The sequence below is a fragment of the Aquarana catesbeiana genome, linkage group LG01 (genome assembly GCF_042186555.1).
Source record: "Aquarana catesbeiana isolate 2022-GZ linkage group LG01, ASM4218655v1, whole genome shotgun sequence".
NCBI lineage: Eukaryota > Metazoa > Chordata > Amphibia > Anura > Ranidae > Aquarana > Aquarana catesbeiana.
In genome coordinates this window covers 824490892-824505228 of record NC_133324.1, presented here as the reverse complement: position 1 = coordinate 824505228, position 14337 = coordinate 824490892, and the positions used below count along the sequence as shown (strand labels likewise).

The 14337-nt window shown below is 41.5% G+C and overlaps 1 protein-coding gene across 3 annotated transcripts in view; it reads left to right on the top strand.

The window, feature by feature from the left end:
- Positions 1 to 14337, top strand: part of DCUN1D4 (defective in cullin neddylation 1 domain containing 4) — a 141678-nt gene that overhangs the window by 112113 nt on the left and 15228 nt on the right. For all 3 annotated transcript variants that reach the window (XM_073608459.1, XM_073608460.1, XM_073608458.1), the window contains one exon: positions 5834 to 5942. In XM_073608459.1, coding sequence (XP_073464560.1) covers positions 5834 to 5942 — 109 coding nt within the window. The remainder of the gene's footprint in view (positions 1 to 5833; positions 5943 to 14337) is intronic.

The following is a 14337-nucleotide window of genomic DNA, read 5'->3' as shown; positions in this document are numbered from 1 at the left end:
CAAGTGCCTCCTTATTGTGTATCTTGAAACAGCCACACCACATTTTCAGAGAGTCCTGTATTTCACCTGAAGTTATTTGTGGGTTTGTCTTTGCATCCCGAACAATTTTCCTGGCAGTGGCTGAAATTTTAGTTGGTCTACCTGACCGTGGTTTGGTTTCAACAGAACCCCTCATTTTCCACTTTTTGATTAGAGTTTAAACACTGCTGATTAGCATTCTCAATTCCTTGGATATCTTTTTATATCCCTTTCCTGTTTTATACAGTTCAGCTACCTTTTCCCGCTGGTCCTTTGACAAATCATTTGCTTTCCCCATGACTCAGAATCCAGAAATGTCAGTGCAGCACTGGATGAAAGATGCAAGGGTCCGTCAGGAGTCCAGAACCTCATTGGCCTTTATACACACACACTAATTATAAGCAAACAGATCACAGGTGAGGATGGTTAACTTTAATAGCCATTCAAATCCCTTTGTGTCAACTTGTGTGCATGTTATCAGGCCAAAATCACCAGGGTATGACAATTTCTGATCAGGGTCATTTTGGTAGTTTTCTGTTATGATTTACAATGAGTAAACACAGTTGATTGATAAGAAATGGCTTCAGCCAAACTCTAACCGTGAGTGAAAGAAACGTTTTTGTGATATCATTTAAATTCTTTGAAAAATGGCCAAGAAATCATAAATTCTGCCAGGGTATGTAAACTTATGAGCGCAACTGTATATTGGGAGATCTATAGTAAGTAATGACTACTGTTCACAGATAGCTATCAGCTAAAAAGATCCCAGCTCAAGCAATAGCTTTGTTAATGGTGTGGGATCTATATAAGCACAAGAGGGACTGAGACCAATTCAGCAGAATTCTCTCCCATCTCTATAGAATCATGTAAATCCTTATAAGATGTCACTGTGTGTTAAACAGGCACAACAGTCCCCAATTGTGGGAATCGTGATGTAGTGGGACCTCATGGTTCTGTGTAGACTTCCCATGCTCCTTTGGTAGTTTTATAGCTGGGAAGAGCACACTAATCATGTGACGATACGGTTAGTGGTCATATGGTGACTTTGTGTGTGTCCAGCGATGATTACCACAGGTAAATGCTGGCTGTGCAGAAAGCTGTGAATAGCTGCTGCGACCAGCAACCTGTCATTATAATGAACTGGGCCAGTGGCTGCCCCTAGCTGCTCAGAATTGCAGTAGAAATCAGAAAATTCCTGCTGCCACAATTTGCACTGGCCTAAATGCTGGTGTGAATGTAGCCTTAAGCCCCGTACCCATGGGCTAAATATCTGACATTTGGTCAATGTGTACAGCAGCTGGTCCAACAGGAATCGGCCAAACGTCCGGCATTGTCGAAGGAGCATAACCGAAAAAGGTCTGCCGATCAGCATCCAATCAGCGTTCTCAGTCAATGGCTGAGAGTACTGACCAGTGTGTTTTGACAGGGTCCCCCTATCAGAACACAATAGCTCAGTGGGGAAGATTGATGTACTAACATCGGATTGTTAGTACATGTTCTCCTCCCAAGCTTTTCAGGGTTTTTTTTTTGTTTTTTTAGTTTAACCCGCTGCATTGAATGAAAAGGAACTGATAGTGTGTACCAGGCTTTAGGACAGGGGTGTTCAACTCCATTTCATTTTGGGCTGCATCAGAATTCTGGTCGCCTTCAAAGGGCCGGTTCTATTTGTAGCCCCCGCCATCAAAAGTCAAGAGTTCCCCATCCTCCCTTACGTCACAGTGCACCCCCTTACCTTGTGCTGCTGCGGAGAAGTAGCTGGGGGCAAAGCTGGGAAGCAGAAAATGCAGGGTCTGGAGGAGGACCAGAGGAGGGTTGGAGTCAGCTGCTGGAGTCTGCTGAATGCTGAGACCAGGGGAGGCAGAGACGAGTGGTTGCTGTCGCTGCACAGACAGGTGCAGGATCTGTGGGAGGAGTTCTGTCCTATTCTCTGCTGCCGACTGCTGAGACAAAGTGGGGGTGGGGATGAGGAAGGTGCAGCAGCTGCAGGAGAGAGTGTGAGGGCCACATGAAATGGCCTGGAGGGCTGGAATCGGCCCACAGGCCTTGTATTTGACACATGTGCTTTAGGATATTCAGTCTCCATAACAAGATGGGATGCCACAAAGAAAGGCGATACACCTCTGAGGAAGCTGGGTGGGGCTAGGAAAACTGGACAGGTGTGATGTTAGAACCACATATGCAGTGGTGAGGAAATTTGCTTATTGACCTCGGGGCATGAACCTCTGCCATTAAAGGAACTGTGCTGAAGATTGAACTACCTATGGCCAGCCTTAGAGTTGCACTGAGAGGAACAGCAGGGCACAATCTCTTTGCAGCACTATCAAGCAGGAAGAAGACCCTTCATATGGATGTGAAAATGTCTGCCCCTTGTACACACATTACAGACCATAAATACAAATAAATTTTGAAATCATTAATACTTATGAGGAAATCATCCGATTTGGTATTGTATTAAAAAAAAGTGTCTGTATAAAGTTAATAATGATTATGTCTATTCCAGCAGCCATATTTGCTCATTACATATACAGTGGATATAAAATGTCAGGTTTCTGTGATGTAAAAAAATGAGACAAAGATAAATCAATTCAGAACTTTTTCCACATTTAATGTGACCTATAAACTATACAACTCAATTGAAAAACAGGGGGGGGGGTGGGGGGGTAAAAATAAAAAAATAAAATAATGTGGCTGCATAAGTGTGCAGACCCTCTTATAACTGGGGATGTAGCTGTGTTCAGAATTAGGCAATCACATTTAAACTCATGTTAAGATATAGCATATACAATTGAGACACAAGTCATATTGTAATTGAATGTTATTAAAAATTACCTTTCCTTTTTAATCTGCAGCCTCTGCAATTTTCTGTAAATGCAATATGGCAACCTGGAGGTGTTCTGTACACAGAATGTGTACTGAACGGCCCCCAAAAACATAATTTCCTGCTTGTGTAATTGGCTCATCGATTTTCCCAAAAGTCTACACTAAGATACAAGTCAGATTTCAGGCATCCCCTGCTGCAACAAAAAATTCATTTTTGATGAGCTACTCCCAATAGGAACATGTTTAGCCACTTAAGGACCAGCCTCGTTTTGGATTTTAGGTGTTTACATGTTTAGAACCCTCAAACATTATATATGGTTTTTCTTCTAACACCCTAGAGAATAAAATGGTGGTCATTGTAATACTTTTTTTTGCACCGTATTTGCGCAGCGGTCTTAAAAGTGCACTTTTTTGGGAAAAAATTCACTTTTTTGAATAAACAAAATAAGACAACAGTAAAGTTAGCCCAATTTTTTTTTATATTGTGAAATATAATGTTACGCCAAGTAAATTGATACTCAACATGTCACGCTTGAAAATTGCGCCCGCTCGTGGAATGGCGTCAAACTTTTACCCTCAAAAATCTCCATAGGCGACGTTTAAAAAATTCTACAGGTTGCATGTTTTGCGGTACAGAGGAGGTCTAGGGCTAGAAATATTGCTCTCGCTCTACCGGTCGCGGCGATACCTCACATGTGTGGTTTGACCACCGTTTTCATATGCGGGTGCTACTCGCGTATGCGTTCGCTTCTGCGCACGAGCTCGTCGGGACAGGGAAGTTTTAAAAAAAAAATTTTTTTATTTGTATTATTTATTTTACAATATTTTATTTATTTTTACACTGTTTTTTAAAAAAAAAAATGGTGTCACTTTTATTCCTATTACAAGGAATGTAAACAGGAATGTAATAGAAAAAAGCATGGCAGGACCTCTTAAATATGAGATCTGGGGTCAAAAAGACCTCAGATCTCATATTTACACTAAAATGCAATTAAAAAAAAAAAATCATTTAGAAAAATGACATTTGAAAAAATGTGCCTTTTAAGAGGCGTGGACGGAAGTGACGTATTGATGTCGCTTCCGCCCAGCAGTGTATTGGAGACGAGTGAACACCATCTTAGCCTCACTCGTCTCCAGACACACCACACAGAAGGACGCTACCGACGGCTCCGGTAAGCGGCGGAGGGCATCGGATCGTGGCGGGAGGGGGGGGACCCTCTCCCGCCACCGATAAAAGTGATCTCGCGGCGAATCCGCCGCAGGGACCACTTTTATCTGACAGCCGGCCGCCGCACGAAAACGGGGATACCGGGGTTATGGCAGCTAGCTGCTGCCATAACAACGATATCCCCGTTCAAAATTTGGACGTACATCGTCGTGCGGCGGTCTTGAAGTGGTTAAAGGGATGCAGGCCCAGCAGATTTTCTCATTAGTGCCCTGCAGCTGCACAGCTAAATGATAATTATGAGACCACTCCCATTAGATTTATTTTCCCACATGAGCACAGAGAAACACAGAGGAATTTCTTCAGAATAACAAAAGGTAAGAACCTGGAACAAAGTTTGTTATAATCCTTGCAATGTACATAGATCACCCACAGGGAAATGTTTTTTCTTAACAAAAGTGGAATTACGCTTTAAATAGGAGTCAGTAAACCCCAGCCATCATTTAAAGTGCCTCTGATTAACCCCAAATAAAGTTTAGCAGTTCTAGTAGGTCTTTCCTGACATTTTCTTAGTCGCATCCTACAGTAAAAATCATGGTCCGCAGAGAGCTTCCAAAGCATCAAAGGGATCTCATTGTTAAAAAGTATCAGTGAGAAGGGTACAAAAGAATTTCGAAGGCGTTAGATATACCATGGAAGTGAAGACAGTCATTATCAAGTGGAGAAAATATGGCACAACAGTGACATTACCAAAAACTGGTTTTCCCTCCAAAATTAATGAAAAGACGAAAAGAAAACTGGTCAGGGAGGCTGCCAAGAGGCCTACAGCAACTTAAAAGGAGCTGCAGGACTATCTGGCAAGTACTGGCTGTGTGGTACATGTGGCAACAGTCTCCCGTATTCTTCATATGTCTGGGCTATGGGGTAGAGTGGCAAGACAAAAGCCTTTTTTTACAAAGAAAAACATCCAATCACAGCTAAATTTTGCAAAAACATCTGAAGTCTCTTGACCTTAGTCTAGGTAGAGGGAATTATGAACAGTTCCAAATACCAGTCAATATTGGTACAAAACCTTCAGGCTGTTGCTAGAAAGCTGAACATGAAGAGGAACCTCATCTTTTAACATGACAACGACCCAAAGCATACATCCAAATCAACAAAGGAATGGCTTCACCAGAAGAAGACTCAAGTTTTGGAATGGGCCAGCCAGAGCCCAGACCTGAATCCGATGGAAAATCTGTGGGGTGATCTGAAGAGGGCTGTGCACAAGAGATGCCCTCGCAGTCTGACAGATTTGGAGTGTTTTTGCAAAGAAGAGTGGGCAAATATTGCCAAGTCAAGATGTGCCATGCTGATATACCCAAAAAGACTGAGTGCTACAATAAAATCAAAAGGTGCTTCAACAAACTATTGGTTTAGGGGTTTGCACACTTATGCAACCATATTATTTTATTTTTTTATTTTTACTTCCCTCCACCTAAAAGATTTCAGTTCGTTGCTCAACTGAGTTGTACAGTTTATAGGTCACATTAAAGGTGGAAAAAGTTCTGAAATGATTTATCTTTGTCCAATTTTTTTTAACAGGGGTGTGTAGACTTTTTATATCCACTGTATAGTCTTTTCTTAGCCGTGCTGATAATCAGGATATGATTTTTGCTTAGGCTTCAGATCTCATATGAGGGCAGTTTTTATTTATGACATCAAAAGTGGTAGCTTTTAGCCACAATAATTTTGTGATTTGTAAATGCTGACGCCTGCTAATGATTAATGTAAAGTACATAATTTAACAATATATCAGCTTTAAACTACTGTTTTGTCTTTGTTTTTTAGATGTGATACCACTGAGAAACTTCGAAACACTCTGGATTACTTGAGATCCTTATTAAACGAGCCAACAAACTTTAAACTTATTTATAGATATGCTTTTGATTTTGCACGGGTAGGTAAGATTTACTGCCAATAGCTGAAAATAATTTATTTCTAACATCACTAGATGTCTTGTTACTCAGCTTCAGAATTCTCCTGACATTGCTGCCTGGGTATTTCAACAAAACACACAGATCTGCATTTTCAATGGTAAATATCACTGCCGTTTTCTAGTTTGACATTGACTTAAAGAGGTTGTAAACCTCCATGGGGAAGTTGTACCTATAGGCAAGCCTACAACAAGGCTTACCTATAGGTACTGTAAATATCTCCTAAACGTGCCCCGTTCAGGAGATATTTACTGTTCACTGCGCTAATGATGTCATCGGCGCATGCGCTCTGAAGGAACGGCCGCCTCTGCCATTTCTTCAGGCGAATGTGCCGTGACCAGTGGCTCCTGCGTGCATGCCCCGGAAGGAAGACCGGCGAAGATGGATGAGGCCTGCAGCGGGGACGATGCTGGCTTCTTTTGCAGGTAAGGGTCACATAATGTGCTAGTATGCAATGCATACTAGCACATTATGCCTTTAATTTGCAGGGAAGAAGAAAGGAAGAAAAACCCACCACTGTTAGCTGCCTCTTTAAAGTGTCACTAAACCCACATCATAAAAAACTATTAAAGCAGAAGTAAACCCATCCATAAAACAGTTACCTTTCCGGCACGTGCCGGAAATGTAAGACTCCCATTGGTTGTGCTCTCAACCAAACTGTCAAACCATCCAATGGCCGGTGTCATAACGGATCACATGTGCAGCATCATGGCAGTTGTAGATTAAACAGAGGCCAAGATGGCAGCTTCCTTGGCTGAAAACGATAGGAGGGTTTACTTCCACTTTAATAAATGGTGTATTACATGCTGTTAATACTCACTCTGTCACTATGAAATTTGTTTTCTGTATTCTGCAAAAAACCTGGTCGATCCTGCTGTTCTCTTAACCTTTTGTTCATGTCCCCAATTCAGCTAGGGATGTTGCAGCTGTGGTGGCAACTCTGCACATGCCCAATCTTCAGTGAGTTTTTATGCTGAGCATTTTCTCCCTATCACATCTGAGCAGCCCATGTGACTATAGAGTCACACATGTGGGCATACAGTATCTCACAAAAGTGAGTACACCCCTCATATTTTTGTAAATATTTTATTATATCTTTTCATGTGACAATACTGAAGAAATGACACTTTGCTACAATGTAAAGTAGTGGGTGTATAGCTTGTATAACAGTGTAAATTTGCTGTCCCCTTAAAATAACTCAACACACAGCCATTTCTAAACCGCTGGCAACAAAAGTGAGTACAATCTAAGTGAAAATGTCCAAATTGGGCCCAAAGTGTCAATATTTTGTGTTACCACCATTATTTTCCAGCACTGCCTTAACCCTCATGGGCATGGAGTTCACCAGATCTTCACAGGTTGCCACTGAAGTCCTCTTCCACTCCTCCATGACGACATCACGAAGCTGGTGGATGTTAGAGACCTTGCACTCCTCCACCTTCCGTTTGAGGATGTCCCGCAGATGCTCAATAGGGTTTAGGTCTGGAGATACAGTCAGGTCCATAAACATTGGGACATTGACACAATGCTAATCTTTTTGGCTTTATACACCACCATGATGGATTTGAAATGAAACGAACAACATGTGCTTTAACTGCAGACTTTCAGCTTTAATTTGAGGGTATTTACATCCAAATCAGGTGAACGGTGTAGGAATTACAACAGTTTGTATATGTGTCTCCCACTTTTTAAGGGACCAAAAGTAAAGGGACAATTGACTGCTCAGCTGTTCCATGGCCAGATGTGTGTTATGCCCTCATTATCCCATTTACAAGGAGCAGATAAAAGGTCCAGAGTTAATTTCAAGTGTGCTATTTGCATTTGGAATCTGTTGCTGTCAACTCTTAATATGAAATCCAAAGAGCTGTGACTATCAGTGAAGCAAGCCATCATTAGGCTGAAAAAACAAAACAAACCCATCAGAGAGATAGCAAAAACATTAGATGTGGCTAAATCAACTGTTTGAAACATCCTTAAAAAGAAAGAATGCAGCGGTGAGCTCAGCAACACCAAAAGACCCGGAAGACCACAGAAAACAACTGTGGTGGATGACCGAAGAATTCTTTCCTTGGTGAAGAAAACAGCCTTCACAAAAGTTGGCCAGATCAAGAACACACGGCCTTGGCTACCTTGCTGCAACTCAGTTTCAAGGTCTTGGCAATCTTCTTATAGCCTAGGCCATCTTTATGTAGAGCAACAATTCTTTTTTTCAGAGAGTTCTTTGCCATGAAGTGCCATGTTGAACTTCCAGTGACCAATATGAGAGAGTGTGAGCGATAACACCAAATTTAACACACCTGCTCCCCATTCACACCTGAGACCTTGTAACACTAACGAATCACATGATATCGGGGAGGGAAAATGTTTAATTGGGCCCAGTTTGGACATTTGCACTTAGGGGTGTACTCCCTTTTGTTGCCAGCGGTTTAGACATTAATGGCTGTGTGTTGAGTTATTTTGAGGGGACAGCACATTTACTTACACTGTTATACAAGCTGTACACTCACTACTTTACATTGTAGCAAAGTGTCAATTCTTCAGTGTTGTCGCATGAAAAAGATATAATAAAATATTTACAAAAATGTGAGGGGTGTACTCACTTTTGTGAGATACTGTTTACACAGTGGTAAATGACAGCCTACTCCCTCCTCCTCCTTGCCTACTAATCATCTAAACACAATAGAGGTGGGATATTACATGTAGAATAATGCAGGCTTCACCTCCCTCTTATTTTATGATGCAGGCGTTTATTGGTCTTATTTATTTATTTATTTTTACTGTGTATTCCAAAGGCTGTTTGTTTTTGTTTTTTTATTTTGACCAGCAGCAGAGGACTATAAGCTCCTCCTGCTTATGTTTACCTGCAGACAGGCTGGGAAACATCTGGGTCATGTGACAGTTGTATATCGATTAGGAAAAAGGGTACTTTTATTAAAATAATTACAGTGCCATCATTCAATACCAAAATAGAAGGGACAAACAGTAAAGTAAAGTTAAACAGTGTCTTTAGTATGACTTTAAAAAGAATCTTATTCAGTATCAATGCAGTATGGACATGTTTTAACAGGAACGGAAAGAAAGACTTCTGTAAAATATCAAATACTGAATGTATGGTGATAAACTCATGTTAATTTGTGGTAATTAATCTTAACCATTTGCCAACCAGTCGCCGCAGTTGCACTGCGGCAGAATGGCATGGCTGGGTGAAACAACATTATGTTACTTCGCCCTGTGGCCACTAGGGGAGTGCGCACCCACAGAGCCGATGCGAGTGCCTGGTGGTCGCGATCACCGCCAGTCTCCCGTGATCGCTCAGGGCACAGGGAGAACCCGGATCTGTGTGTGTAAACACACAGTTTCAGGTTCTCTGAGGGGAGAAGCGACAGATCGTTTGTTCATACAGAGTATGAACAGCTATGTCTCTTCCCCTACACAGTCCCCTCCCCCCTTCAGTTAGAACACACACTAGGGAACACATTAAGCCCTTGATCGCCCCCTAGTGGTTAACCCCTTCACTGCCAGTGACATTTTTACAGTAATCAATGCATTTTTTAGCACTGATCGCTGTAAAAATGTCAATGGTCCCAAAAATTGTCCGACGTGTCCGCCATAATGTCACAGTCCTGATAAAAATCGCAGATCGCTGCCATTACTAGTAAAAAAAAAAAAATTAATAATAAAAATGCTATAAAACTATCCCCTATTTTGTAGACGCTATAACTTTTGCGCAAACCAATCAATATACGCTTATTGCGATTTTTTTTTTTTTTTTTTCTTACCAAGAATATGTAGAATACATGTCGGCCTAAACTGAGGAAAACATTTTTTTAGATATATTTCTATATATTTTTGGGGGATATTTATTATAGCAAAAAGTAAAAAATATTTAGTTTTTTCCAAAATTGTCGCTTTTTTTGTTTATAGTGCAAAAAATAAAAACCACAGAAGTGATCAATACCACCAAAGAAAGCTCTATTTGTGGGGGAAAAAAAGGACGTCAATTTTGTTTGGGTGCAACGTCGCACGACTGCTCAATTGTCAGGTAAAGCGACGCATCGCAAAATGTGCTCTGGTCAGGAAGGGGGTAAAATCTTCCGGGGCTGAAGCGGTTAAAGTGCACTTGCATTTTCGAAGTGGTGTTTTTTTTCAGTATGAAAATTAGATTTGTGTTGTAAAGGATGATAAGCCCATCTCTTTTACACATATATTTGTAAGGGATCTTTCTGAGGCGGTAACGCCTGCTCTGGAAAGATCGCTTTTCAAAGGGCAGTATAAGAGCGAGTGTCAGGTGTGTAGGAGGCTCTACAGCCACCTCCTGACACCTTTTTTTTTTTGCCAAAGTGCAATTTAAAATTGCAGGACCACGCTGCAACCACAAACGAAGCATTTAGTTCGCAGTTGCAGTGTGTCCTATTGATCTCAATGGGCAAGTTTGACAAGTGGTGCTGCTGTCATTCTGTGGCCCAAGTTAAAAATGCTGAAGCTGTGAAGCAAAGCATTGTGGCTGTGACATGTGTGCAGCCCTATTAGGCTGCGGCATGTCCACAGCCCTGTTATGCTGTAATGTTAGAATTGCAAGTGAGTGGCTGGGGGGGGGGGGGTGCAGTAAGACCATAACTCTGAATTATATTTAAATAGTACTCTATATCAAGCTTATCACTGTGACTATCGCAGAGCTAATTCCTTTGTGGACCCCTGCAGCTCTTACTATAATGTGCAAGCATGAACAGCATGCTTGCACATGATGGCACACTTGCCCTCTAATGTGCTCTCCTGTACTGCAAGGTCCACATGCCTTCTCATTGCTCCATCCATGACTGCTGACATATTCTGCAGGTCTTCTTCCAGATCCGCCATTGGGAGGACACTGATAATGTAACTACTATTTATTTATTTCAGGTACTTATATAGCGCCGTCAATTTACACAGCGCTTTACATATACATTGTACATTCACATCAGTCCCTACCCTTAAGGAGCTTACAATCTAAGGTCCCTAACTCACATTCATACATACTAGGGACAATTTAGACAGGATCCAATTAACCTACCAGCATGTCTTTGGAGTGTGGGAGGAAACCGGAGTACCCGGAGGAAAGCCACGCAGGCACAGGGAGAACATGCAAACTCCAGGTAGGTGGTGTCGTGGCTGGGACTCGAACCAACTACTATGGATACATATGTTGAGAATGGGCTTGGGGTGTACAGTAAAGAGAGATTAGTTAGCAGACACACATTTTCTTTCTCGTTCACTGAAGGACACAAGGTATTGAGAGGTTAGGTTGAACTACTGCCTACTAGAACTGCGCGAGTAATCATTAAAGCGTAATCTCGATTCAACTCCCCTCAGGATCTCTATGCAGAATTTGCCGATTCATTCATGTAACAAGTGTAGAGAGTTCTCTGCTCACACAGCAACATTGTCCAGCTAGTAGATAACTATAAACATTGTAACTTTTCGTTCTTAGATCAAAGGAATGAACGTCATCGGTAAATGAGGGAAGTTTAACCACTTAAAAACTAAACCTTTTTCTGACACTTGTTTCTTACAAAGTTAAAATCAGTATTTTTTGCTAGAAAATTACTTGGAACCCCCAAACATTATATTTTTTTAGCAGAGACCCTAGGGAATAAAATGGCTATTGTTGCAATATTTTATGTAACACTGTATTTGCACAGCAGTCTTTCAAATGCAATTTTTGGGGAAAAAACACACTACAATTAATTTAAAAAAAAACTATACTGTAAAGTTAGCCCATTTTTTTTGTATAATGTTAAAGATGATGTTACGCCGCAAGAATCACGATCTTTATTCTAAGCAAAAAAATTCTGATTCTCATTTTAGCCAGAATCGTGCAGCTCTACTGCCTACATGAGGATTTGGACATCGTCGGTAAAACCCTTCTCACTCTTAGCATGCCACTGTTTTTTACTAGAGTCCCAGAAAGATGCATACCTTTTTCTACTATGTAACCGTACAGCACAGGACACCTGCTGAATTCCCATATACCCTGGGTTATAGGTTGATACTATCAGGTGATTGGACACTGGCAAGCTTTTAAGGATCTACCCCATGAGTGTCCCCCCTATAACTGTACCCCATTCTGTGAGTCCTCCATTTTTTGCTAGTGTTTTAGGTGATGGACCTCTTCTTTACAGAGAGATCACTTTTTATTTAACTAGTTTATTATTTTATCTTCAGATTCTTTGATCAACTTTTCACTGTTTTCTAAAACAATATAAGCCGTGCAGCCAGATTAGTGCATCCTTGGTAAAACCTTGGAAACTGTACTAAGTCCCGATGCTGTGGGGACAGCCTGTACTATTGCCTTGGGCACTGGGTCCCGTGTAGGCACTCACCTCAGAACTTTGTGCAATGCCTGTAGATAGTGTGCAGGATGCCATACAGGGCCCTGGTTAACAGTAGGGTGGCCTACATCGGGGTTGCTACATACTTCTCCTTGGACACATTGTGGGTGCCCCATGAGGGAATACTCTTACCCCTATCAATTGCGGAAACTAGGCGAAAGGAAGCAACAGCAAAATCTCAGTGATTAATTCACTTTTGCCTGAAGTCATTCTTAGAGTTGTCAAACTTTAAATTATACAATTAAAAATAGTATCCACCAAAGCTGGCTATAGATGGAGCAATTGCAAGCAAAGCAAATTGCTCAATTCCCTAATCAACACAGTCGGTGTTGATGAGGGAATGGCTCCAGCAGAGCTATTGTGTTCTCCCAGTGATGGGGGCGGAGGGAGCCATCCCGGCCGGGAGAAACACAGTGATTATTGCTAGCAGCTATAGTGGCTGGCAATAATCGCATGAAAATTCTGACAGGCTGCTCAACTTGGTACAATCAGCTTGCCCATGGATGGTTTGAATATCGGCTGTTCCCTGATGAACCAGACAAGATTTGAATCGTCTATGGCCGGCTTACCATGTAGAATGTAGATAACAGCAGTCTACTGTGTATATATTTTTGTACAACTTTGTATTAGTTTCATTAATGCCATTTCATTTGAGGTTTACTAATGTTGTTGCTCTAAAGCAGCTTTGTTTTGAATTGGCTTTATATAAACGTTATGCTGATCTTTGTAGTCTTTCCAGTTTTGTTTTGAATTGTGTTTATATAAAAGTATTGCTGTAGTCCTTCCAGGTCTTTGCTGATATACCTCCCATTACTGCAATGTGGTTAGGCTTGAGATTTGGGGCGGACAGCTTTAAAACGTGTTGCCTAGATAATCCCATTTCTTCCACAAGTGTGACCTGTCAGTTCCCCTACAGCTCTTCAGGCAACGACAAATGCCCACCCCACCTTCTTTCCAAGGCCAAGAAGATTTTGTAAGTTAGTTCCAGGCCTCAATCTCAAATGCCAGACCCAAGCCAGGAGCCCAGTTTGATTTTAAATCTTAGGCTTCCAAATCATGTCACTCCTTGGAATTTGAATTTAATTCTCTTGGCACTTAAAAAATGACCAATTTAACTTATCAAATATATTCCTCTTTTTATTCTTACACACAAGGTTGCTTTCCTTCTCTCCATCACCTCTGCAATGTGGGTATGAGGTGGTGGATTTGTCCTGTAAAGAACCATTTCTGGTCTTGCACAAGGACAAATTGGCTTTGGCCTTTCACCTCAGACAGATCATTGTTCCTCTGTCCCTCTGTCCAGCTCCAGTGCATCAGAAGGAGATCTACCCTCATTATCTGAATCTAGTTCACACTGTACCTGTCTACTTTGCAGTTTTCACTTCCATTAGAAAGACACTCTTTGTCATCCTTGATGGTCCTTGAATGAGGGGAACCAGCTTCTCAGACCAATTTTTGGTTGCTCAGACAGAACATCATGTAAGCTTGGCAGCAAAGCTGCCAACTGGTCTTTTGTTCATATGTTCCCTAAGTTTTACCAGGATGTTCAGGTCTCATTTGATTCCAGTTTTGGCTATAAGCTCCTTCGGGTGTCTCTTTGAGCTCCAGGCAGCTTTAGGTTCTGTTGTCATTGTGTGGGCCTGTTAGTGTTTTGTTGCTATTGCCCACCCCTCAGTTGGATGGCTTTTGGGTCCCCCAATAGTCTATGAATCCTGTGTCCCTCTATGGACAAGAAAGAAAATCGATTTTTGTTCTCATAAAAAAAATTCTTGATGTTCATTGAGAGACACAGGTCACACATCCTATCCTCTGTATCTATAATCTGTCTGTAAACTGACATGGCGTGGAACTGGCATGTTGGGAGTAGAAGGAGTAACCGGGCTGGTCACTTTTTTGTTTCTTCTATTTTTTTACTTTACTTACCAGTGTCCAACTCCTCCTGTAACTGGCAGTATAACTGAATAGTCTCTGAATGCTGTGTCCCTCAATG